We start from the raw sequence: 25,128 nt of genomic DNA, 5'->3' as shown, positions 1-25,128 counted from the left end.
ACCTCAGGCAGGCCGTTCCACAGGGCAGGGGCCACCACAGAGAAAGCCCATGTACGGGCTGCCGTTGATTTCGCCCATGTGCAGCCTGGCACCTGCAAGAGACCCTGTTCAGATGAGCGAAGCTGCCGTGGAAGAATATAGGGAGGGAGACTCTCTTCCCCCCACCTATCTGGAGTGAATATAAAGAGCAGTAATGTGAATGTAAGGGTCGGGGGACAAGAAGTCTTCTTTCTTCCATATTGCTATGTGGTTTTTGAATGAGGACCAAGAAAGCTCTGCTAAATCTGTCCAAATGCCTCTTTTGTGTGTGTGTGTGTGTGTGTGTGTGTGTGTGTGTGTGTGTTATGTGCTGTCAAGTCGCCTCCGACCTAGGGCGACCCTATGAATGAAAGACCTCCCAAACCTCCTCTCCTTAACAGACTTGCTCAGATCCTGCAAACTGGAGGACGTGGCTTCTTTTGTTGAGCCCAGCCACCTCGTTTTAGGTCCAGCCTCAGTTTTGTCATTTTAGCATCTAGAAGCCCCCAAGTAGGGCGCACAGCCACCCCTCCTTGCTTGCCAATTGTTTCTCTGCTTGGGTTGCCAACTTTGAGTGGAGACATTCCTGGAGATACGGAGGCAGAGCCAGGAGAGGACAGCGTTCGAAGAGGGGAGGGAGCCCAGAAGTGATGTAGTATCTTTGAATCCCCCCCCTCCTAAGATGCCATTTCCGCCAGGGGAACGGATCGCTAGAGGCTGGAGATCGGTTGTAATTCCGAGAGAAATCTAGCTCCAGTCTGGCAACTCTGCCCACCGTATCTGGTGGCGGGGAGTTCCAACTCATTCTCTTGACAGCCAGCTTTCTCTGTCTTGTGATTAACTTTCCCCCCCTTGCTACAAGAGGTTACTGGTTTCCTTTGCCTGGGTTCAAAAACATCCTAGAAATATTCATTTATGTCATTTATAGTCCGCCTTTCTCACTGAGACTCAAGGCGGATTACACAGTATGAGCTTAATACAATCCATATCAAGGACATTTCCATACAGTATCAAGGACATTTCCTAAACAATGCCATAGGGTAAATAGATACAAGCTGAAACAGAGCAATCAGCTCCAGGACTAACATTTGACAACGTGAAGCACGGTAGTGCATAGGTCTACATATTTAAAGCAGCAGATAGTATGTAAGGCAACATGGTGAAGTCGGTGGTCCCTAACTCATTAGTGAAGCATCTGAGACTTCATCCCTATAATACAGCCTTCCTAGCTGAGTAAAAAGACTTTTTGAATAATTCAGTTTTGCTTCGTTTGTGGAAAGCCAGGAGGGTGGGAGCTCTCCTGACCTCCTCAGGCAGGCTGTTCCACAGGGCAGGGGCCACCACAGAGAAAGCCCATGTACGGGCTGCTGTTGATTTCGCCCATGTGCAGCCTGGCACCTGCAGAAGACCCTGTTCAGATGAGCAAAGCTGCCGTGGAGGAACACACACAGGGACGTGGTCCCATAGGTATGCCGGACCAAGGCCGTGAAGAGCTTTGGATGTAATAACTAATACCTCAAACTGAGCACGGTAGCTGATGGGTAGCCAGTGGAGTGACTGCAGGATGGGGGTGATGTTCATGCTCCTGCTCGCTTCTGATAATAGTCGAGCTGCAGCATTTTGTACCAATTGGAGCCTCCTAGTTAACTTAGATGGGAGACCAATGTATAGGGCATTACAATAGTCAAGCCTTGATGTTACCATAGCGTGGATCCAGGTGACCAGGTCGGCCGCGTCAAGATAAGAAGCCATCTTCCAGGTTGTATAGAATCTTTCTGTTCTCTTCCCTCCAATTTGATTGGCATTCCTGATGCAACTTCCTTGCTGTTTGCAGAAGCTTTACAGGGCTTTGCCAGTACACTGAGTGTGCCGATGAATGTGGTCATGTGTGCTATCAGCAGGGCTCATTTCGAGGGGGGACGCGCCAGAACGCAGTTCCGGCAGTTCCCCAAAGAGGTCACATGTCAGGTGACCCCGCCCACCTAACTCTCGGCCGTTTTGGGCATGTTTCGGCCTGGATTGGGGCTGAAACGGCCTGGATCGGGCCTCTGACGGGTGGTGGATCACTCTTCCACTCAGCAGCAGCCTGATCCTGACCATTTTGTGCCCCTTTTCAGCCATTTTCAGCCCCCTTTTGCCATTTTGAGCCCAATTTCGGCCCTGAATGGCCAGGATTGGGTCCAAAACAGCCAGGATAGGTGACGTCAGGGGGTGTGGCATATGCAAATCAGTTATACTAATGACACACTTCCGGTGAGGGCAAGAGGTGTGGCATATGCTAATGAGTTATGTTAATGAGTTAATGAGTTATGCTAATGAGTTCCTCCAGCTCTTTTTCTATGAAATGACCCCTGGCTGTCAGTAAATCAAAACTGTTCAAATCTGTCACATTTTGTAAATGATGTTGCTATTTGTAAATGTTGCTTTTAATGTAGACAATTGTGATAGTCGTAGCCCTGAAGCTCATGGGTGGGGTTTGGTGATGCCCTGCACCACACAGGACCCCATGGTACCTCTAAGTGCCTGTCTAGTCCTTACCATGTGGTTTTTTAGAGGAGAGCTATTTGCCATATGCAATAAATAGTTGTGCTGCATTTGTGTTAGATCCTTGCTTCCAACCTCCAATTCCCGAGGGGCGTTGCTTTTCTTAGAAGTCTTAAGAGACTCTCTACACAAGGCATCTTACACGGGGGCGCTCAAATGTAGGGAAATGCAATGTTAGCTGGGAAGCATAGTTTAAAAAGGCAGAGCCGGGGAAGATCACTTCTTGGAGGGTTTGTTAATTTCAACTTTGCCTCCCCAAAGGGAAGGTGAAATTGACAAACGCTCTGAGGAGCGATCTCCGCTGGCTCTGTCTTTTTAAACTACGGTTTCCAGCTAACATTGTGTCTCTCTATACTTGAGCGTCCCTGTGTAAGATATCTCATGTAGAGAGACTCTTAGAAGCCATCTTTGTGCATATGCTAGCCACTGGCTTCAGCCTGCCGCCTTGAGGATGACTGCAAAAACCTGAATTTTGGGTGCTGAGCTTGGACAGAGGCAATGAGCCCCCTCTTTTCCTGCTCTTGGGCTCTGCACACTTTGGTATCAGAAGATCATCCCCGCTTGCTAACATGTCTTTGCCTCGATAAAATCTTAGAAGCTTTGCGCTTCTTTGCAACGAGGTTTAAAGTTCTCGGGATTCTTAATTACGGCCCCCAGCACTGAATTCCGGCAGGAAGCTCCACCAGCTCTTCTGCTTCTGTCTCCTTTAGCTCCTGAGAGTTTGACAGCCGACTTCTCAGAATGACAGCAGAGTTGCTGGGACGGTTTCCAAGGCTGGTAGGCGTGGGATCAACTTCTGACTTCTTGGCACCTGAATGAACTTTTCTGTCAATCAGTGGAACAAATTAGGCACGCCTGGAGTTATATCCTGAGGTTCTAGGTTGAAGCAGACCCCCATGGCCCTGGGAGGTGAGACTGGGTTGGAAAGCACCCTGACATCCCTTGAAATCGTCCAGTCTAAATTTCTTAGATCCCTATTTGGTGAACCTAAATGCATTTCCAATGTAATACTCAGGCAAGAGGCCGGTCTACCCAGAGTAGAAACAAAAGTTTGGGAACAAGTAATATCTCTCTGGCTAAAAATTCATTACAAGCCGAAGGACCTAATACCCTTCCTTCTGGCCTCGGACCCCTATCCCATTTGGTCTACACAAATTCTTAATAAGATTAAACAGATCGGTTTAGTCCCAGAAGAAGATCTCTTTCGTGGAAGCCTACAAAGGGCAAGAACTTCCATCACACAGACTTCTTGATATTGAATTACAAAATGAAGACGCTCTGCTGCCCAAGAACTTCAAATGTCTAAAATCCAGCCCCTGGCTGATATCCTCTCTGTACTTACAGGACCCAACTTGCAAGTGGAATCGAACCCTTTCTCATCCTTTCCTTCCTCCAAGGGACTTGTAGCAGTTCTCCCTCATTTTAGCCTCACAATGGCCCTGTGAGAACGTGACTGGCCCAAGGTCACCATGTGGATTTCATGCCACGGCCCCCCGCACGGGAGGTCGGAGGCCCAACACCTATCTTATTGTTTTCCCCGTCACGTGCACGCAGAGTGTGCGCATGCTCCCAGCTTGCGTGATGACGTCAGTCAGGCAGTCATTTATTATTACAGCAAAAGCCAGTAAAACAAAACAAACCTGCGATAAAAAAATAAGTTATTACATCAGGGCATCACAATAAGATTCAGAGCATTAGTGCTGGAAGAATTGATGAAATAAAAACAATGAAGATAAAAGAGAGTTAAGAAAAAATGGCAAACGCAATTATGCCACATTTTCAGCTAAAAGAAGTCTGCGTTTCCTAATGGCTAAAGAACAAAATCTGGCCACGGCATAAGTCACTGAGCTCTGAGTGTCTTCTCAAAGGAAATTGCACAAGATTTCTGGTCTAAAGTCGAGATAGGACTGCAAGGGGTTAAATTTAGACAAGAGAGGCAGTATAAGACAAGCCCTTTCCTCTCGATATAGTTCACAGAATAAGAGAACACGAGTGACCGATTCCACCATGTTGGTCATGCATGGGTATAGGCGTTCATGCATTGGCACACGAGCAAATTTACCCTGCAATACGGCAGAAGGAAATGCCTCAAATCGGGCTCTGGAGACTGCCCATCTGTAAGGCTCAGGAGTGATATTGGAAGGGGTAAGGAGCGGCAGTGAAACTGGGGCTAGATTTTAGACATTTGAAGTTCTTGGGCAGCAGAGCTTCTTCATTTCGTAATTCAGTATCAGGAAATCTCTGTGTAATGGAAGTTCTTGCCCTTTGTAGGCTTCCATGAAAGAGATCTTCTTCTGGGCCTAAACCAATCTGTTTAATCTTATTAAGAATTTGTGTAGACCAAATGGGATAGGGGTCCGAGGCCAGGAGGAAGGGTATTAGGCCCTTTGGCTTGTAGTGAATTTTTAGCCAGAGAGATATTGCTTGTTCCCAAACTTTTGTTTTTACTTTGGGTAGTCCGGCCTCTTGCCTGAGTATTACATTGGAAATGCATTTAGGTACACCAAATAGGGATCTAAGAAATTTAGATTGGATGATTTCAAGGGACTTTAGGTTGACAAAGGGACCGATCTGAGAGCCATATAGAAGTTGGGCCAGTGGTTTTGCTTGATAGATTTTTAAGGCCATAGGGAGAAAGCCAGCATCCTTCCTTCTAAACAGCCTAAGGATAGCATTTGCACTTCTCTCTGCCAAAACAGCTGATGAAGACAAATGCGTTGAAAATTTGGAGTTATAAGAAAAGGTGATACCTAAATACTGAAAGTTCTTGTCTTGTTCTATGGCATTTCCTTTGATATTCCAGTTGTGCTTCCTAAATGAATTATTGCAACGGACAATTTTCGTTTTAGCAAAATTGATAGTAGTTCAGTGTCGCATTGCTCGCTAGATTTTACTAGAGCTCGCTTAAGACCAACCCTTGTTTGAGATAAAAGTACCGCATCATCAGCGTACATTAAGATTGCGACCTTTCTACTGCTTGAAAGTGTTGGTGCGTGAGTATCAGTTGTATGGAGACATGTAATTAAGTGGTTGACATAGATGTTAAATAGAAAAGGGGCCAAGAGGCAACCTTGCGTGACTCCCTTTTGGACCGGAATTCTTTTTGATAAGTTGCCTTCTTTTATTTTTTAAAAATATTTTTTATTGTTTTCCAACACATATATACAAACCCGAGACAGTTATCATTTTACTTGTCGATATCTATTATCTATTTCTTTTATCTCTTATATTCCACCTTATTACATCAATTGTGAGCTCTATTATGTCATTATACAGTTAGTATCATATTTATGTTTACTGGTTATTGTTGTTTGTCATCCATTTGTAGAAGGGTTCCCATGGTACAGAAAAATCTTCTTCCTTTTGCCCTTTCATTAACAATGTTAATTTATCCATTTCCGCCATCTACATTACCTTCGTTATTAATTCTTCTTGTTGGGGGGCTCTTTGTTGTTTCCAGTAGGTTGCTAATAAGATTCTAGCCGCTGTTACTATATGGATTACTAAGTGTTCTTGCTCTCGCTTCATATCCGACATACAGTTTAATAAAAAAATCTCTGGTTTCAAAGGAATTGTTATCTGTAGGATATTTTGTAATAACTTATAATATACCATTACCCAATATCTATGTACTTCTTTGCAGGACCACCACATATGGAAAAATGTCCCTATACCTTCTTTACATTTCCAACACTTATTTGACATATTTTTAAACATTTTAGCCAGTCTAACTGGCGTTAGATACCATCTATGGAACATTTTATATAAATTCTCTTTAAACACAGCAGATTTAGTTATTTTAAGTTGCCTTCTTGTGTTCGTCTTATCTGAAGGCTGTTATTTTTATGCAAATTAATTAACAGAAGTAACAGACTTCTATCAGTGCCCATGTCAACCAATTTGGCCCAAAGCCTCCCCCTAGATACTGAGTCAAAGGCTGCCTTGAGGTCCACAAAGGCTGCATACGATGGATTCTTCCGATGTTTCACATATTTGAAAATATGCGACCAGGTATGAAGCCGGCCTGTTCAACTTCAAGTAAGTTATTTGGGTCTAGCCAAGTCCACAATTTTTGACATAGATGTTTGGTGTATAATTTACAGATCACATTCAGCAGACTAATTAGCCTGTAGTTTGACGGATTCAGGGGACTGCCCTTTTTGAATAGGGGAACGATTATGGCCAGGCCCCAATCTTTGGGGAGGCGTGATGACGTCACTTCTGAGAAGTGACGTCATCACGCGGGTCACATGCCACCCTGGGAGCCCTTCCGGGCTCCCCAGGGGGCTGAATCAGGTCAAATTAATAATAATAACAACATTCAATTTATATACAACCGTTCAGGACAATGCCCACTCAGAGAGGTTTACAAAGTATGTCATTATTATCCCCACAACAAAACACCCTGTGAGGTGGGTGGGGCTGAGAGAGCTCCTAGAAGCTGTGACTGACCCAAGGTCACCCAACTGGCTTCAAGTGGAGGAGTGGGGAATCAACCCTGGCTCTCTAGATTACAGTCCTTAACCACTACACCAAACTGGCATTCCTGTGTTCTGCAGCGGGCCGATTCGTACCCAAATCCAGCCAAATTCAGAAGTAATAGGGCCATTGCAGTGTGCAGGAGTGTGCTGTGCTGCTCGGGAGCTCGTCCTGGGAGGCGCATTCCCCCTCGTTGGCCAGGTAAGCACGGGTGGGGGTGGAGGGTAGGAGTGCGGGATCCCCCACCCCCATAGGGGACTGGCATGCCTAATTTCATGGCAGAGAGACTAGTTTTCGTGGGTCGCCATGTTGGTCTGCAGTAGCGCAGCAGAATTGGTGGCATCTTAGAGACCAGCGAGATTTTCAGGGTGGAAGCTTCCGAGAGTCAGAGCTCTCGTCTTGGTTGAGTGGGGGATTTAAACCTCCCCACTGCTTTCGCCCTAGGTCCTATATCAATGCTTTAACCACTATACCACACTGACTGTCATGAAATACTATGACTTCCTAACAATTATGCCCCAGCCTTGTTCCCAAAAGATCACTTATGCAACATCATTTATCTGGGCCATTATAAGTAATTGTTGTCCTTGGACAGCAACAGGTAATTTATGGGAGTATCTGGCTGCCTTCTGGAAATGGCCTGAATGTAGGTTGCTGAGAGAACTTCAGGTTCTGGGGGGTTTTTTTGAGAGTTTTGCAAGAAATTCCATCGGCAACAGTTTGCCAGAGTTGCGTGTGCTGTTCTCCTTTGTCCCCACCCTATAAGTAGCACTTGCTATCTGAATGTGATTCGCTGTGTTGGCTTGCAGGCCCAGGGTTAACCACCAGCTTCAGTGCAGTCACACCGCCTGGCCTGCTGCCCTCACTATGCCTCTGAGCAAACTAACACTTGGCTTTCCGCTTACTATTATTGAGAACATGCCAAATTGTCCCATTCTCCCACCCACCCCCAGCAACCTCTGCTCTGTGAACTCCCAGAAGGAGATTAGAGTAGCCAGTGGAAACTCTGCTTCTGCGGATCAGAATGCTAACTCAGGTGAGGTCAGCATCTTCCCTACTCCCCTCAAGAGCAGCTTGCAAGATATTTATTTATTTATAATTCACCCGTCAGAGACTGCCAGCTTAGACATTTCAAGGAACTTCATTGCACGAATTCATGGATGCATGAGTTAAAGATTTATTGATAGTTTAAGAGCTCAGTACAGTAGACATGTCATTGATAGGAATAAGCATTCCCTCCCCCTGCTAAGAATTAAACTCTTCAAGCCCAATCCATTCTACTCCCTGCTTAGTTACGCTCTAAGCTAAGTTGTAAGTTCCCATCTAATTAACTGAAGAAGGTAAAGTGAAAGTAAACAAAGTTGTTGTTTTGACTAGGCCTCCCGGTCTTCTTCGGCCGTTGACAACATTCCCGCTGATAACATTCCTTCTCACAGCTTCTCTGACATGTAGCACACAATAGCACACAGGAGATAATTGTGCTTATACACTGCTCTTCTAGACAAATTAGTGCCTCACCCAGAGCGGTGAAAAAGTTAGTGTTGTTATTATCCCCCCAATACAGCTGGGGAGCTGGGGCCGGGAGGAGTGGCTTGCCCAAGGCCACCTACTGAGCTCATGGCAGGAGTGGGATTTGAACCAGTAGAGTGCTGATTCGCAGCCGAACCACTTAACCACTGTGCTACAGCAGCTCGATCAGGCCTGCAGCCCGACAGTGAACTCCCTACCCCCCCCCAAAGTATGGCAGGGGCCACCCTGACACCCCCTTTCTCACTGAGACTCAATCTCAACATAGATTGAGATTGTCACAGTCAGTATCATAAACAATGTCATAGAGTAAATGAATGCACATTGACAAAGACACAGCATTAGCACAAATCTGATACGGAGTTGAAGAAATGCTGAAAGAGAGCAAAAGCAATTCTGGGACTGACATTAGACAACCAGTAGGGTCATATTTAAAGCAGCAGGCAGTACATAAGAGCGCATACTTAAAGCAATAGATAGGACATATGGCAACATATCGGTAAGATCTATGGTCCCTAACTCACTAGTAAAGTATCTCTTTGGGATTGTCTGTTGCGGGCCTGGTAGCTTTTCTGGTGGTTCCGTTGACGATTTTCAGACTGATAGATGATGGTTATGGACTATGACTGGCATTGTGATTGAGTTTTGTTTTATGTAGGTAGATACATTGGCCATTGGCCTTTACAAAACAAATCATACATAGCAAATGACAACCATATATATTTTTTTAAAAAAAATCTAAAATACCAGACATTAAAATTATTCAAATCACAAGCAAGACTTAGACTGATGAGATGCCTTCTTAGATACTACATTTTCTCTTATTTTTCTAGCAGCCAAGGCAAAAAGTGCCGTTTTATAGGATACAGAGGCATTGACGTCAGATAACACGTAAACTCATTTATCAGAGTCGGAGAAAGTTTTGTGTGTTACGTACATCTTGACAGTCTTATACAAAGGTCCATACTGCTCCGGGTCTGTGATATATCTGACGGCTGGCCACCCCGCCCTTTGGAATCTTTGATGTAGAGGGATTTGTGCAATATGCGCAGTGCTGTCGGTTTTATTGTGATGCAACCTGTCTTTACCTTTTACATTGTGTTTTATTGATGTGATCCACTCTGAGCCTGCCTGCAGAGAGAGCGGGCCATAAATAAACTTACGTAAATAAATAAATACTCCACTCAATAGGAGGTTGAACCGGTGGAACTCGCTGCCACAGGATGTGTTGGTGGCCATTGGCCCACATGGATTTTCAAGAGATGGGCAAACATAATGGAGCAGAGGGCTAGGACTGTTCGCTTTAACTACTGAATAGCACCCCCCCCCCCAGGTTTAGAGTCAAGATTGTCAGTTTGGCGGGGGGCTGTGGTGACCAGCAGGCCCAGCTTGTAGGCTGCTTCCCTGGGGGGGGGGGGGGCATCAGAGTAGCTGCCAGAGGCTGCTCAACACTGACGGTTGGTTGAACCAGCAGAGCTACTGTTGTGTTTGTTGACTGTATATAAACAGTCTTTGAGCCTCTGGGTAACAATCCCCTGAAACATTACATCCTCGGCGTGGCTTAAGGGTGGGAGCCAGGCTAAATTTTCCATCAGGAGAATGGAACTTTCCCCTTCCGACTGATCTCCGTGAAAGAACGTTCCCGAGAGGTAGGAAAGACATGAGGAGGGTCTGCAGCGGGAAGGTGGAATTGGTGGAAATTGCCCATTCCGTTCGGGGCCAACTCTAATAAACACTTGGTTCTCGTAGCAGTTGATTATCAGATTGCATCCACTTTTCCTCCGTTTGCCTTCTGTCTGGGCTGTCCCAGAGGTCAGCGCCTGTCGCCTCAGCGTGTTTACCCTGTTCCTCGGCCAGCCGGCCTTCCTGGGTGGTGGCAGCAGCCCTGTCTGGCACAAAGTGATCAGCAGCCGCTTAACTGGCAGTTTTGCTTCTGGGCATCCAGCGGGCGGCTAAACTGGTGTCAGCTCCCCAGGGGCAGAAGGGCAGCTCCGCTTTCTTCATGCAGATATCCGTGCCTCGTGAGGGCGTGAATTCATGCTTGCAGCACATCGCCACTGCTGGTTAAGGGCCAGCATATAGGAGTCCTTCTGTGTATCGGTGCCTATCTGCCTCCAAAATGCGCGAGGGCCCAAGATCGTGGAAGACGATGGGACCAGTTATTTACAACACTGGAGGACTTAACGCTCCACTATCCAAATTCAATGGATCCTTGGTGGAGATTTTAATGCTAGGATTGGGCCGAGTAGATCTGAGACTCAGCAGGGCTTAAATACCCAGATGGCTGAACATACATCTCTCCTTCTGCGCAGTTCATTAGATTCTGTAACTAACAAGCTTGGCATAAAATTCCTTGAGCTGCTAGTAGGGGTGTGCAAAGGCACGCTGTTTCGTGTTTCTTGTTTCGGGTTTACCCGAAACAAGAATCTCTTTCGTATACAGGCAAAACCCGAAACGGCTAGCCGTTTCGGGTTTGTTTTGGGTTGTTTCGGGTTTCTTTCAGGTTTTTTCAATGGGAAAATGCCTTCGTCTTCTAGGACGCCTGGGGGAGGCATTTTTCCACCGAATCAACCCAAAATTGGTGAGGACCTTCCTCTAACTCCTCTCTAACTACCCCCCAATTTTCAGACCAATTGGACTTTGGGGGGCCATGTTATGGCCCCCCAAACCAGGTCCCCCTATCCTCTCATTAAGAAAAGGAGGGTGAGCCTGCTAGCTATCTTCAAGCTATACATCTTGCATGGGACAAAATTAGATAAATCAGGAGGCGCTTACACATATTTAACATCAGCTTATGCCAGTACAATTGATGACATAGCCCTTTCCCCAACTCTATTAGATCAAGTGTATTACTTGGAAGTGGGTGAAAGTACAGCAGGTGATCACTGTCCATTAAAGCTAGTATTGAATTTTAACGACAGAATTTTTTTGAGTATGAGCACCGGGCGAATCAATGGCAAAGATGCTTCTTCAGGCCATGTTCTGTTGGCATGTGGCTAGGAGGATAAAGTTCTGCCGCTGTTGGGGATGCTGTTGATCAGCACGGAAGACCCTGGGAAAGTTCTTCTGGGGCCTTTTGGGTTTCTTTGAAGTTGTCCACTTGGGAATGGCTAGCTCTCTGGCCCTCGCAATGGATGTTTTATGTCACTTAACGTTGTTTTTACAAGATTGACACTGGGGAAATGTTTTGAGAAACTGCCTCATGGTTTCTGGCAGTGCTGTGTCCTCTACCTCCACCATCCCCTTTCTGTGGGTGTCAAACTCTACCGGGGGGGCCACAGGAAATGAATTCTATAAAAGATGCAAGAGATTTAAGTTTTCTGGAAGTCCCCCCTCCAACTTTGTCCCACAATTGACTTGCTCTTTAAGGAAGGAAAACAATCTACGTATGCTCAGAGGCATGGTTTTCGACAGGCTCCCATTCTTCCTGGAGCACCAGTGAGTCAGATGATGGAGTGCTTACAGGAATATCACCCAAGAGTTTTCCTTGCCACAGGCTAACAGCACAAGGCATACGGTCAGGACATTGCAAGTTGGAGAATGTGGCTTCCCAGAAAGTCTGAGCCCCCAGAAGCCTTTTTTTTTTTTAGAAACTAAGCATTGGTTTTGAACAACAGACCCCTTTAGCATGTCTGCTCGTTCTTGAGTTGTTTTGGAATCGGGAACAGAACGCAGCAGAATTCAAAACACAAAAGCTGCCATGTGAAAAGGACGTTTCTAGTCCGCATGCGATTAGAGATGTCTGGAAGATAGCAGGGCAAGGCCTGGGGAAGTTCAGCAGAGCCGTTTGTCCCCTTGAGCCGCTCCCTCACTGGCCCAGCTCTTGGTCCACTCTTCGCTTCTCCGTTTATCCCTCTCCTTGACCTCCCGGGTGTTAAATTAAGTCCTACCCTACACAGAGTATCCCGTACATATCTGATAAGTTAACTTTGGAGCTCCGTGATACAAAGTCAAAGCAACTATTTTTCTAGATGTGCACACTGCCGTGAATATGCTTTCCGGGGAAGGGAAATGGCCTCGTTTTTGTGCATCCTTTTTGAGTCAAAAATGGTCCCTCCCAAGCTGTCATCTTTCTGTTTCAGGATGTTCCAGACATTATACAACTGCTTCTGGTGGGACCGGCTCTGGTTGCCAGCAAACCTAACCTGGGCTGACCTCGAAGACCGAGATGGGCGAGTCTATGCCAAGGCCTCGGACCTCTATGTCACCTTCCCTTTGGCCTTCCTCTTCCTCATTCTTAGACATCTCTTTGAAATGTGAGTACCTGGGAGAAGTCGGTGGGGAGAGAGAGAAGGTAATAGCTAAAAGCACAAGGCAGTGAATGGTCCATCCATTGCTGCATCCTCCTTTCCCATTATGTTGCAGTTGCAGACTAGTTGCCTCAAGACTTAAAAGGGCTCCCCCTGGTGGACTTTCCTCCTCGCTCTTTAATGCCCACTATGATAGATAATATGGCATTTTTGCACAAATTGGTGGATTTTCACCTGCAAATTCTGAAGCATAAAATATTTGAGGGTGCTTCGAGTGGATCTGGGACCTCATGATCAAACCCCCGTGCTGTCATAGAAGCTTGTGGAGTGACCTTGGGCCAATCACACCCTCTTGAGTGTAAGAGACCTCACTGCAGGGAGGTTGTGATCATAAAATGGAAGGGGTTTGGGTCCACGCTAGGGAGAAATGTGGGGTATAAATGAACTAAGTAAATAATAATATTAAAATAAAGGTATTGATAGATGTGCAACCCCCCAGCCTGTTGGAGATTTAACTTTGGAAATAGATCCAGAGGAGTTAGCCCAGTTAGTCTGTAGTTGCAAAATAGTAGAGTCCAGTAGCACCTTTAAGACTAACCAACTATATTGCAGCATAAGCTTTTGAGAACCACAGCTCTCTTCGTCAGATGCATCTGACGATGCATCTGACGAAGAGAGCTGTGGTTCTCAAAAGCTGATGATGCATCTGATGAAGAGAGCTGTGGTTCTAGAAAGCTGACGATGCATCTGATGAAGAGAGCTGTGGTTCTAGAAAGCTGACGATGCATCTGACGAAGAGAGCTGTGGTTCTCAAAAGCTTATGCTACAATAAAGTTGGTTAGTCTTAAAGGTGCTCTGGAACTTTGGAGATGGTAGGGAGGGAACTAAGGTGTGTAACTTCATTTGGAATTCTGTGGGCAGGTCTGGTCACTGTGTCTGAAAAAGGACATTGCAGAGCTGGAAAAAGTACCAAAGAGGGAAACCAAGATGGTCACAGGGCTGGAGCACCTTTCCTAGCAGGAAATACTGGAGGGTCTGGGAATTTTTTTTTTAGGAAAAAGAGAACAAAGGAGGACAGCTGAATTTATTTCCATCACTTATTTGTATCCCTTTTTCCGTTTAAAAGTGTTCAGGGTGTTGAACAATGATGATGCTTGGGAGAGTTCGGTCAGAACGCATCGAGTTTGAAAAGAGAGAGCCTGTGAAGTTACAAACAAGGGCAGGGGATGTGATTAGACAAATATTTCCTCTTCTCCCATCGAACTAAACTTGGGAGATTCCCGATGAACTCAGTGTTCGGTTCAGGGCTGATGCAAGAGAAGCAGAGATCTAGAGGAGTTAGCCGTGTTAGTCTGTAGTCACCAAATAGTAAAAGTCCAGTAGCACCTTTAAGACTAACCAACTTTATTGTAGCATAAGCTTTCGAGAACCACAGCTCTCTTTGTCAGATGCATCAACAGCTTTTGAGTACCACAGCTCTCTTCGTCAGATGCATCTGACAAAGAGAGCTGTGGCTCTCAAAAGCTTATGCTACAATAAAGTTGGTTAGTCTTAAAGGCGCTACTGGATTCTTTACTATTTTGCAAGAGAAGCAGCCGTTCATGGGCCGCATCACCTTTTTTAAAGCAAGTTAGAGCCCCCAGGAGTGGTAAAGATCATAGCTTTGAAAGGACACTAAATAAATTCATGGAAAATAACCAGTTCTGTTGAGAATGACCATGAAATAGAGCTTCCATCTCCGGAGACAGTATACCTTTGTCTCCTGGGGAGAGGAACTGTGGGGAAAGGGCCTTCATTCTCTGTGAGTGAGATTCCTAGAAGAATGTGGCTGGCTGCCTATCCTTGGAAACAGGACTCTCTCTGTCTCTCCAGTACATTCTTATTTTGCTTTTCTTTCAATAATAATAATAATAATAATAATAATAATAATAATAATAATAATAATAATTTATATACCTCCCTCCAGGACAGCTTAACGCCCACTCAGTTTGCTTTACAAAGTGTGTTATTATCCTCACAAAAATCACCCTGTGAGTTGGGTGGGGCTGAGAGAGCTCTAAGAGAGCTGTGACTGACCCAAGGTCACCCAGCGGGCTTCAAGCGGAGGACTGGGGAATCAAATCGGGCACTCCAGATTAGAGTCCTGCCGCTCTTAACCACTGCACCAAACTCGGGGTGGCATACATAGCACTCCCTTCCCATTTTTTTAATCCTGCAACAACCCTATGAGATAAGTTTGGCTGTGACAGGCCCAGGACATATTTAATGGCAGAGCGAGATTTGAATCCAGATCTCCCAAATCCTAGCCCTATACTCTAACCCCTCCACCATGCTGGCTTGTGATGAGGACCTTGTTCTCCATTCTTATCACATGGTTCGTCCGCAAGTTTGTGGCTGCACTGGAGATTGGCAGCTATGCCAGCAGTCTCTAGTGCTCTCAGCATTCTAGGATGATCAGAGTAAATGATGTTCTGTGTGTGTTGTGTGTGTGTGTGTGCTGTCATGTGTGTGTACGGGCACCATCCAAAATCCTGAAAACTTGTACATATCAAACAAATTAGGAGTGTGTGTGTCTGCACAAACCCCTAGTATTTATGATTTTTGTAAGTTTTCAGGACTTTGGATGGTGCCCATATTGAATGTGGAGTAGACACATTAATTCTATATGCAATTCTGGCTTGGCTTAGGGGCCCCCAAGCTCAGCCATAGGACTCCGGAGGAAGGCGGGAATTTTGTGTCCCTGACAACACAAAGCCTTTGCCAAGTACCAGGGGAACAATCGAACAAGGAGCGAGGGTAGGAGGGCTGGCATTGACCAAGGCCCGTCTCTGTCCCTTGGCACAATTGCTGCTTTGTCTTTCCTGCCACTTGCAGGGGGGGGGGGGGCGGGGGGCGCATTATCTCAGCAGTGTCCAGCAACAAGCCTAGGGCACCGAGGCCGAAGCATTAAAGAGCAATTATTTAACACATTTTGACAATCTCTCCATGGAAGGATGGAGACAAGAGAGGCTTTGTTAGGGAGACGGGCCCCTGCGTTGGTATGATGGCAAGGAGAGGAGGCAGGAGCTCGGACTTGGCACAGATAGCCGAAGAGCAGCAACAGCAGGGGCTGCTGATGGGGGTGCAGAACTAGGGGGTGAGATTGGTGCTCTCGAGGGCTCCCTTGCGAGGAGTTTCTGGGTCATTGCTGAGACACGCATAGACAGTTCCTAGAAGTTCTGGCAATCTTTTGTGGGCCGAGGCATGCCTGGAGGAGGCGGGTGATGAGGCCACGGAGGAAAGAGGTCAGTCGCAGGAGAGGCGGGTGGGAGCTGCGGGGCATTGTAAAGGAAAGCAGAGAGTAGAAACGACTTTGAACGGGCCTCCAGCACAGATTCTTGAAAACTGCCAGTGAAGGGGAGCTCACCACCTCCCTAGGCAGCTAATTCCACCAGAGGAAAGAGGAAAGAGGGAATCGTTTTTCCCTCTTTCCCGTATTCTTGCACCAGAGGAAAGAGGGAATTGTTTGGGAAATCAAGCCCATGGTAGTTCCGTTGCTGTAACATTGTAAACCTCTGCTTTGGATTCACTGTTTCCCCTTTGCCCGCCAGATACATAGCCACCCCATTAGCCGGTCTTCTGAACATCAAGGAGAAAGTACGGTTAAAAGCCGGGCCAAATCCCGTCTTAGAAACATTTTACTCCGCTTCTTCCAAGCATCCCAAACAGGTAACGTTGCTTAAAAGGCTGCATCGTCTTTTTGTTTCTCTGGCCGGCCGCACGATACCATTTGTTGTTCAGTAGTCGGATACGGCCCACCAGCTTTCCGCTCGTCAACCTCTCCCGTCTCTTCCCAGGCGGATATTGAAGCCCTTTGCAAGAAATGCGGCTGCACCGCACGGCAGGTGGAACGGTGGTTCCGGCGCCGACGCAACCAGGACCGGCCCAGCTTGCTCAAGAAGTTCCGGGAGGCCAGGTAAATAAGAGCCGGCAGTGCGTAGCAGGCTGGAGTGGAGAACTGGATTCCAAACAGCCCCGACGCTCTCTGGGTGTTGTCCCTTTGCCAAAGTAACCTCACAGGGTTACTGCGAAATAAAAATTCTTGGAGTAAAGGGAAGATAAGAACAGGGCTGGGCTGACAGAGAAAAGCAAGCGGCCACAATTGCATGGTTTAGTGAAAGGTTGTCCCCCCCGCCCCTTATACGTCACTCCTTTAATCCCCACCCCAACAAGCTAGCAGAAACTTTGGATGAAGGGTGGGAAATTTGGTTGCTTTGGGGCCAAGTCTTTAAAGTTCCTTCCACTGGGTTCCTTTTGGGGTTAGCAGTGTCACTATGGAGGGAGCTGGGCCGCTGGGTAACAAGACTGGGGCCCAGTTCTCACAAAAGGGGTAAACATATTTGTTCTTCGTCACTTTAGACTGTAAGTGGAGAATCACAAAACTTAAGAATGTTCCTCCATACCCCGCCTCCCAACCCTCTCCCTGCATGCTGAAAATGAGCGTATCAGGGGAACAGTTCTGGCCTTGGCATGCTGGTTTTCTATGTGTAGGGTTTTTTAAAAGTATTTTAACTTTGGAAAGTTCAGGGTCTGGGAGGAAAGCCTCAGTAAAGTTCATACAAAGGCTGTTCAATTTCTAAAGAACTTTCAAGGTTTTTAAAGTTGTATTTAGCATTTCCCTTTCCCCCCTCCACCCATGTTTTCATCTGTTCAGGAAAAAATTCCCTGTGCTTCCTTTTTCAGTTGGAGATTCACCTTTTACATTATTGCTTTCATTGCTGGCATGTCTGTTGTTGTAGATGTAAGTACAATTGTGTTTTTCTCTATTCTCCTCCACCCTTTAAACCCCCTTTTTGAAAATCCTGGAATTATCTTTGGCAATGTCTTTCTAACTCGTTCTTGGCTTCTGTTTTTACAAATCCACTCTTTCAGAAACCCTGGTTTTATGACTTGCGGAAAGTTTGGGAAGGTTATCCCATTCAGGTACGTCTCTCGAGAATCTCAAAACACAAATGCAGAAAGGGCAGAAATCAGCAACAACAACACTGTGCTTCTATGCCATCCTTCTGGACAGATTAGTGCCACACTCAGACTGATGAACAGTGTTGTTGTTATCCCCACAATACAGCTGAGGAGCTGGGCCTGAGAGAAGTGGTTTACCCAAGGCCAGAACTTGCGGCAGTAGTGGGATTTGAACCAGCAGAGTGCTGACTCACAGCCCAACCATTTAACCACTATGCTGCAGCAGCTCTATAATAACAACTAGGGGCGTGCACCCGAAAAACATTTGGGTTTCCTAAAACAATTTGGAATAACCCAAATAGCCGCTTTGGAATTCGGGTGTTTAAATCGCTTCAGTATGCTCCATAAAGATGCAGGAACCTTTTACGGAGCACACCAAAGCTCAAAGCAACACTTTCCTTGCTGCTATACGGAGCACACCTAGGGATGCCAGACCCCCAGCAGGGGCGGGGGATTCCCCACCCCACCACCATTTACCTGGCCAGCGGGGGGGGGGGCACGCTTACCTTCCGTGCATGCTCCCCTGTGGTGCCGCACGCTTCTGTTCGCAGCAGCCACCAGGATCGGGCCTGCGCTCCGCAGCGCTCCGTGCTCCTGCAGCGCTCCGTGCTCCTGCGCTCCGCAGCGCCTCGAAACGGGCCCGATCCGTGGGCGCGTCTGGGGCTGCTGTGAAGGCCAGGAGCGTTCCTGCACTCCGCAGCGACCCCCAACCCAAGCCCCTGCAGATCGTGGGCATGCTCCCATGCCACGTGATGACATCACTTGCCCCGTGCGTTCCCCCCCTGCCCAAAGGTAAGAGCCAGGCCCCAATCCCCCGCTGGTAGATTGAGGGGTACTGACAACCCTAAGCACACCAAAGCTCAAAGCAACACTTTTCTTGCTTTCTTTCACCCGATGGGAGGGGGGAGGGGGTTGTAGTGAGTCACTACAACCCCTTCCTCCCCCTCCAATTGGGTAAAAACAGGCAGGAATATCAAAGCAGCACTTTTCTTGCCGTTTGCAAATGGCAAGAAAAGTGCTGCTGCGGCTGCCCAAAGCTTTCTGAAATGTTCTGAAGCTTTCAGAAAGCTCCGCTTCAGTATTTCCACATCAGCTCAGCAATGTTGGGCCTGATTCGGAAATACTGAATCTACCAAAATTGGGCCTGATTCGGGTTAAAAACCTGAATCAGAAACCCAAAGCGCACACCCCTAATGATAATTTTTTTAAAATGTAAAGGTAGTCTCCTGTGCAAGCACCGAGCCATTACTGACCCATGGGGAACGTCGCTGGGGGATCTGCTTTTCGAAGGTTCCCTGGTAGGCAGACTGTCCCAGGGGTCCAAAGATTATGCACAATCTCGGGTTGACACTCCAGTTACAGACACAAGGGAGGCTCAAAGAACAAACAACCTGACGGGGCTGCCTAACTCTGCCTCTTTCCCCAGACTCTACTGCCTTCCCAGTATTGGTACTACATGATCGAGCTGTCGTTCTACTTGTCTCTCCTATTCAGCATCGCCTCAGATGTGAAGCGGAAGGTGAGTTTGTTCACAAGTGAATTTGGGGCACCTTCCAACACTGGGCGCCGGTGCCTGTTGTCAGACTGCAAAACAGTAAAGAGTCCAGTGGCATCTTTAAGACTAACCGACTTTATAGTAGCATAAGTTTTTGAGAGCCACAGCTCTCTTCATCAGATGCATCTGACGAAGAGAGCTGTGGTTCTCGAAAGCTTATGCTACAGTAAAGTTGGTTAGTCTTAAAGGTGCCACTGGACTCTTTACCGTTTTGCAACTACAGATTAACACGGCTAACTCCTCTTGATCTTTTGGCAGACTGATACTGGTTTGGGGTTGGCTCCTGCATATCTATTCCTCTAAGGGCAGTACTTTTGCCTGCCAAAAGGAGTCCTCCCTTTGCATGGAAGGCAAGTTGCTTGCGCCAGGGAGAAAACATGGCCCTTAGAGGAACAGATCTCTGGCCTCTAGCCCAGTATCTTTAGGAAGAGCAACACGATCGGCATCAGGTTTCACTCAATGCTATTGGAGCTGGCCAGTAATCAGATTTGGAAAATTGATCTTTTTTTTTCTGGCTCACTGAGGCTTGTGGAGTGTTGCTTTTCAATTGGCTTTTCATAGAGAGCTTTGATTTAGGCTTTTCTTAACCAGTGTATTGTATTACGATATTTGCAATCTGATCTTTTGGATGTTAAGAGTCAGGGCCAAACCAGATCGGACAGCATCCTCGTGGCCACAAGTAGGCTGTCACCGCAATTTTAAAAGCACTGAAAAGAACTTTCTGACAATTAGAGCAGTCCCTCAGTGGAACAGGCTTCCTCGGGAGGTGGTGGGCTCTCCTTCTCTCGAGGTTTTTAAGCAGAGGCCAGATGGCCATCTGACAGCAATGCTGATTCTGCAAACCGGGGCAGATCATGAGAGGAAGGGCAGGAAGGGTTACATCAGTGCTTAATTCTCGTGGCCCCTTCTTACATGCTCAGGGTAATGCCGATCGCCACTTTGGGGGCAGGAAGCAATTTTCCCAAGTTTGGTTTGGCTAGAGATCTTGACAGTGTTTTGCCATCTTCTGGGAATGAAGCGCGGGTCACTGGGGGTGTGGGGAGGGGAGGCAGTTGTGAAGTTTCTGCATTATGGAAAGTTTAGAAATAATAATTGAGGAAACTCTCCTTCGGCAAGAAATGGCCCACCTCTTTTTGTGGGCATGTCTCAAACGTGCAAGGTTGCTTTTCGGACAGGTAGAAAGGACAGAGGTGGCTCTGTGCTTCTCTAGCAGAATTGGTCTCTCTGCGTTCCTTTTTTTAAAAGGTTGTCTTTCTTTCCCATAGGACTTCAAGGAGCAGGTCATTCACCATGTGGCAACCATCATTTTGATTACGTTTTCCTGGTACACGAAGTACATTCGGGCAGGGACTCTAGTTATGGCTTTGCACGATGCCTCGGATTACCTGCTAGAGGTGAGGGATTTCTCCTCTTCCCCTTTCCTCTCTGGTCCTTGTAGGGCTCCAGTCACGAAGACAGGAATTCCAGCTGTCAGACCTGGAGGTCAACTCTCTTATTCCAGCCCCCTTCTGAGCCCACCCAGGTTTTGTCAAGGGTGTGTGCCCTTGGAGGGGGGAGTCTTGGGTATGGATGGATTTATATCATCACAGTTTTGGGGGGGGGTCCCAAAAATTCATGGTGGACTCCTCTTCTTTGGGCTAATTTTGAATCTAGAGGGAGACCAACCAGATTTTCAGGGCAAGATTCCGATCTAATAGCACCTTAAAGACAAACTAGATTTTCAGGGTATGAGCTTTCGAGAGTCGAAGTTCCCTTTGTCAGATATGAGGAGTGGGGAAAGGCAGGGTTTTTTATAATCCAGGCAGAGAGTGGTAGGGGTATTGTAAATTAGAGTGTCAGGAAGCTAGCTAATCTACATGTTGTAATTATCTTAATAGAGCATGGGTGTGAAGTCCAAAAAAATTAGCATGTGTAATGCAAGAAAAATCCTATACCCCACTTCAATCCTGGGAGATCCATTGTTCCAAATTTACAAATCAACTCAATTTCAGCAGTCTTGCATTGTCATTTTGCTTTGAAGCGTCTCTGCTTGAGAACTGCTACTCTTAGGTCAGCGATGGAATGTCCTGGCCAACTGAAATGTTCTCCCACTGGTTTTTGAATGTGATTTTTGATCTGAGATTTATGTCCATTCATTTTTTTGTGAATGGACTGACCTGTTTGACCAATATAGAGAACTGAAGGGCATTGCTGAATGCTGATGTTTGATGGTGTATATAATGTTGGAAGATGAACAAGTGAATGAGCCTGAGATGATATCGCTGGTGTCGTTAGGTCCAGGGATTGTGTTGTTGCAGTGAATAAGAGGGCTGTTGTGGATTTTCAGGGCTGTATAGCCGTGGTCTTGGCATTGTAATTCCTGACGTTTCGCCAGCAGCTGTGGCTGGCATTTTCAGAGGTGTAGCACCGAAAGACAGAGATCTCTCAGTGTCAGTGTGTGGAGAAGATGTTAGCAGGTAATACTCTACATCTTACAATAGCCCTGCAGATAAGATTAGCATATCAACCACCAGTCCATATGCAAAAGAACCTCCTCAGGATACAGTGAAGCTTCCCCCCATTAGCATTCCACACCCTGGGAAACTCTTACAGGATGACTCAGCCCAAACCCACCTTCCTGAGTAGATATAAATGACCTGCCAACATCTTCTCCGCACGTTGACACTGAGAGATCTCTGTCTTTCGGTGCTACACCTCTGAAGATGCCAGTCACAGCTGCTGGCAAAACATCAGGAAATACAATGCCAAGACCACGGCCATACAGCCCGGAAAATCTACGACGACTAACGTTCTCCGGCCGTGAAAGTCTTCGACGATATAATAAGAGAGCAGTTGGCATCTTGGTTTATTTCAGGCTCTGCTCCCAGAGTCCCTGTTGGGAAGTGCATTATTGTGAGTGAGGAGTTGTTTGAGGTTGCGGGGGGCTGTCTGGGGGCAAGAAAAGGTTTGCCACTCGATGCCTTTGAGAGAGCAGAATCATTGCCTGGCATAAGTTGCAGGTCGTTAATGATGCGTTGAACTGGTTTGAACTGGCAACTGTATGTAATTACCAGTGGTGTTCTGTTGCTGTTCTGTTTGGACTTACCTTGTAGCAGGTCATCCCTTGGTATCATTTTGGCTTTGTTGATCTGTTTTCTTACTATGTCCGGTGGGTATTGTAAGTCCAGAAATCTCTGTTGTTGGTCATGCAGGTAAGAATCTCTATCAGATGCAGCTGTAGGCACAGAGTTTGGCTGCAGACAATGGATTGTTTGGTGTGTTTTGGATGACAACTGGAGGCAGGTAGATACATTTGGCAATCAGTTGTTTTGTGGGATAAGCTGCTTTTTATGCTTCCATCATGTATGTGTACAGTAATGTACTTCTTGTGTGGATTGATTCGTTGTCAGGTTGCTGGTGGAGTGGAAGTGGCTGGAAACCTGCTGAAATTTTTCTAGTGCTTCTTTCCGATGCGTCCAGATGATAAAAATGTGGTCAATGAATCTCTGGCAGTGTGTGGAAGCAGAGGAAGTGCTGCTCCAAATCAGCCGCGAAGATGTTGGCATATTGTGGTGCTGTTGATCCGAAGAAATAAATATGGCTTGTATGCCATCTTTATGGAGGATGTTGGTGTATAGAGACTCGCCAGCCATGGTGCCAAAATAGTGTTATCTGGAAGATTGCCAATAGATGGTATTTTTCTTAGGAAGTTTGTCATGTCGCGCATGTATATGTGAGCACTGATGGCATAGACGGTAGTCCATGTATCCAGACACACCTTCAGTCACGGTGCCTATGCTAGAGACAACAGGACATCCTGGGTAGCCGGGCTGGCGTATTTTGGGCAGAAGATGGAATATTCCTGGTCATGGTTCCTGTGGTGTGTCCATATAGAGTCCTTTTCCCTGCAGCATTGGATTTTCAGGGTATAAGATTTCGAGAGTCAAAACTCCCTTTTTCAGATAACTTCTTCAGGTATCCGATAAAGGGGACTTTGACTCTTGAAAGCTTATGGCCTGAAAATCTTGTTTTGGTCTCGAAGATGCCACTGGACTCAAATCCCGCTGTTCTACTGCAAACCAACACAGCTATTGACCTGAAACCATTTGGGCTCATTGTACCTCTCCACACTTTACTGAAAGATGGTTCCAGATGTTTTGACGCAGCAGGCCACGAGGCCTGGGGGGATATTCCCAATACCCAGGGCTTTTTTTCAGCTGGAACGCGGTGGAACGGAGTTCCAGAACCTCTTGAAAATGGTCACATGGCTGGTGGCCCCGCCCCCTGATCTCCAGACGGGGGGAGTTTAGATTGCCTTCGGCGGCGCGGAGAGCAATCTAAACACCCCTCTGTCTGGAGATCAGGGGGCGGGGCCACCAGCCATGTGACCATTTTCACCGAGGGCAACCCACGGAGTTCCACCACCTCTTTCCCCAGAAAAAAAGCCCTGCCAATACCTTCTTGTGCCCCGGTGGCTGGGAGTGAGCTGAGTCCTTGCCGAGCATCAGTATTCTTGTTACATTGTGCCAGTCAGTGGAGTGTCCTGGCTAGAGAATGGGCCCTGGCTGTGCCCCAGATTTTTTCATTTGGGTCCCTCTCTCTTGGCAGTTGGCAAAGGTATTTAACTACGCCGGCTGGAAGAATGCTTGCAACAATCTCTTCGTTGTCTTTTCTGTGGTCTTCATGATTTCCCGGCTCATCATCTTTCCCTTCTGGTGAGAAATTCTCATTTTTTCCAGGGGTCCAGATGGTAACAGGTTTGCGAGAGATTGACACATCCCAAGCTCGCTGCGGTCTACTCTAGCTGGGGCGGTAGTGGTTAGATTGGTGGACTAGAACCTGTGAGATCCAGGTTTAAATTCCCACTCTGCCTTGAAGATCCATGGGTGACCTCGGGCCAGTCACGCTTACTGAAGCCTAACCTACCTCACATGGTTGTTGTAAGGATTCAGTGGAAGAGGAGAGAATGAGATGGATTCCAGTTGTAAAGCTTGAGCTGTCTGGGGGAAGGGCTCAATGAAAATGGGTGGACTGATCCCCCCCAGCACGCATCACTTTGCCAAAATCTGTCATCCTCCGTTGAAGGAGGCAGGAGTGAACATCTGGGTCCATCGTTTTAAAAACGACTAGTTGTCTGAAGGGAAAAATGGAACTGCACTTTGTTTTTGTGGGGCCTGTTTCAATGCATATACAACCCTGGGAAAGAAGAAGGATAGCTTTCCTTCTAAAATGTCCTGCAAAAGATGGCCACGGGCTTGTAGCCTAGAAGGGGCCACTGCAGACCTCTGGTCCAGTGTGCTATTACTTATCATTATTATTACCCTGACCTAGATAGCCCAGGTGAGCCTGATCTCATCAGATCTTAGAAGCTAAGCAGGGTCAGCCTTGGTTAGTAATTGGATGGGAGACCTCCAAGGAAGACCAGGGTTGCAGAGGCAAGCAATAGTAAGCCCCCTCTGTTACGTCTCTTGCCATGAAAACCCCGTCAGGGGGCGCCATAAGTTAGCTATGATTTGATGGCACTTTCTACCCCCACCACTATTATTATTATTAATTACTATTACTATTATTATTGTCCCCTTTCTCCCCTGCCCTACCGCCAACACATAGGCTTGGGTTGAAATCAGCACGTGCTGCTCTCCCTCCCTACTTGATCCAGTCACCAACCAATTTATTTACTTCATTTTTACCCCACCTTTCGCCCCAACAGGGACCCAAAGCACATTACATTATTCTCCTCTTCTTCATTTTATCCTCGCAACAACCCTGTGAGGT

The 25,128-nt window shown here is 46.8% G+C and overlaps 1 protein-coding gene across 4 annotated transcripts in view; it reads left to right on the top strand.

Moving 5' to 3' along the window:
- Window positions 1–25,128, top strand: part of CERS2 (ceramide synthase 2) — a 64,198-nt gene that overhangs the window by 33,615 nt on the left and 5,455 nt on the right. For all 4 annotated transcript variants that reach the window (XM_054998153.1, XM_054998144.1, XM_054998161.1 and 1 more), the window contains 8 exons: window positions 12,651–12,824; window positions 16,409–16,526; window positions 16,655–16,773; window positions 17,541–17,598; window positions 17,730–17,780; window positions 19,246–19,338; window positions 20,640–20,768; window positions 23,962–24,068. In XM_054998153.1, coding sequence (XP_054854128.1) covers window positions 12,652–12,824; window positions 16,409–16,526; window positions 16,655–16,773; window positions 17,541–17,598; window positions 17,730–17,780; window positions 19,246–19,338; window positions 20,640–20,768; window positions 23,962–24,068 — 848 coding nt within the window. In that variant the 5' untranslated portion in view covers window position 12,651. The remainder of the gene's footprint in view (window positions 1–12,650; window positions 12,825–16,408; window positions 16,527–16,654; window positions 16,774–17,540; window positions 17,599–17,729; window positions 17,781–19,245; window positions 19,339–20,639; window positions 20,769–23,961; window positions 24,069–25,128) is intronic.

Source organism: Eublepharis macularius, chromosome 1 (assembly GCF_028583425.1).
Source record: "Eublepharis macularius isolate TG4126 chromosome 1, MPM_Emac_v1.0, whole genome shotgun sequence".
NCBI lineage: Eukaryota > Metazoa > Chordata > Lepidosauria > Squamata > Eublepharidae > Eublepharis > Eublepharis macularius.
The sequence above is the reverse complement of the archived record's forward strand: the minus strand, read 5'-3'. Positions and strand labels throughout refer to the sequence as shown.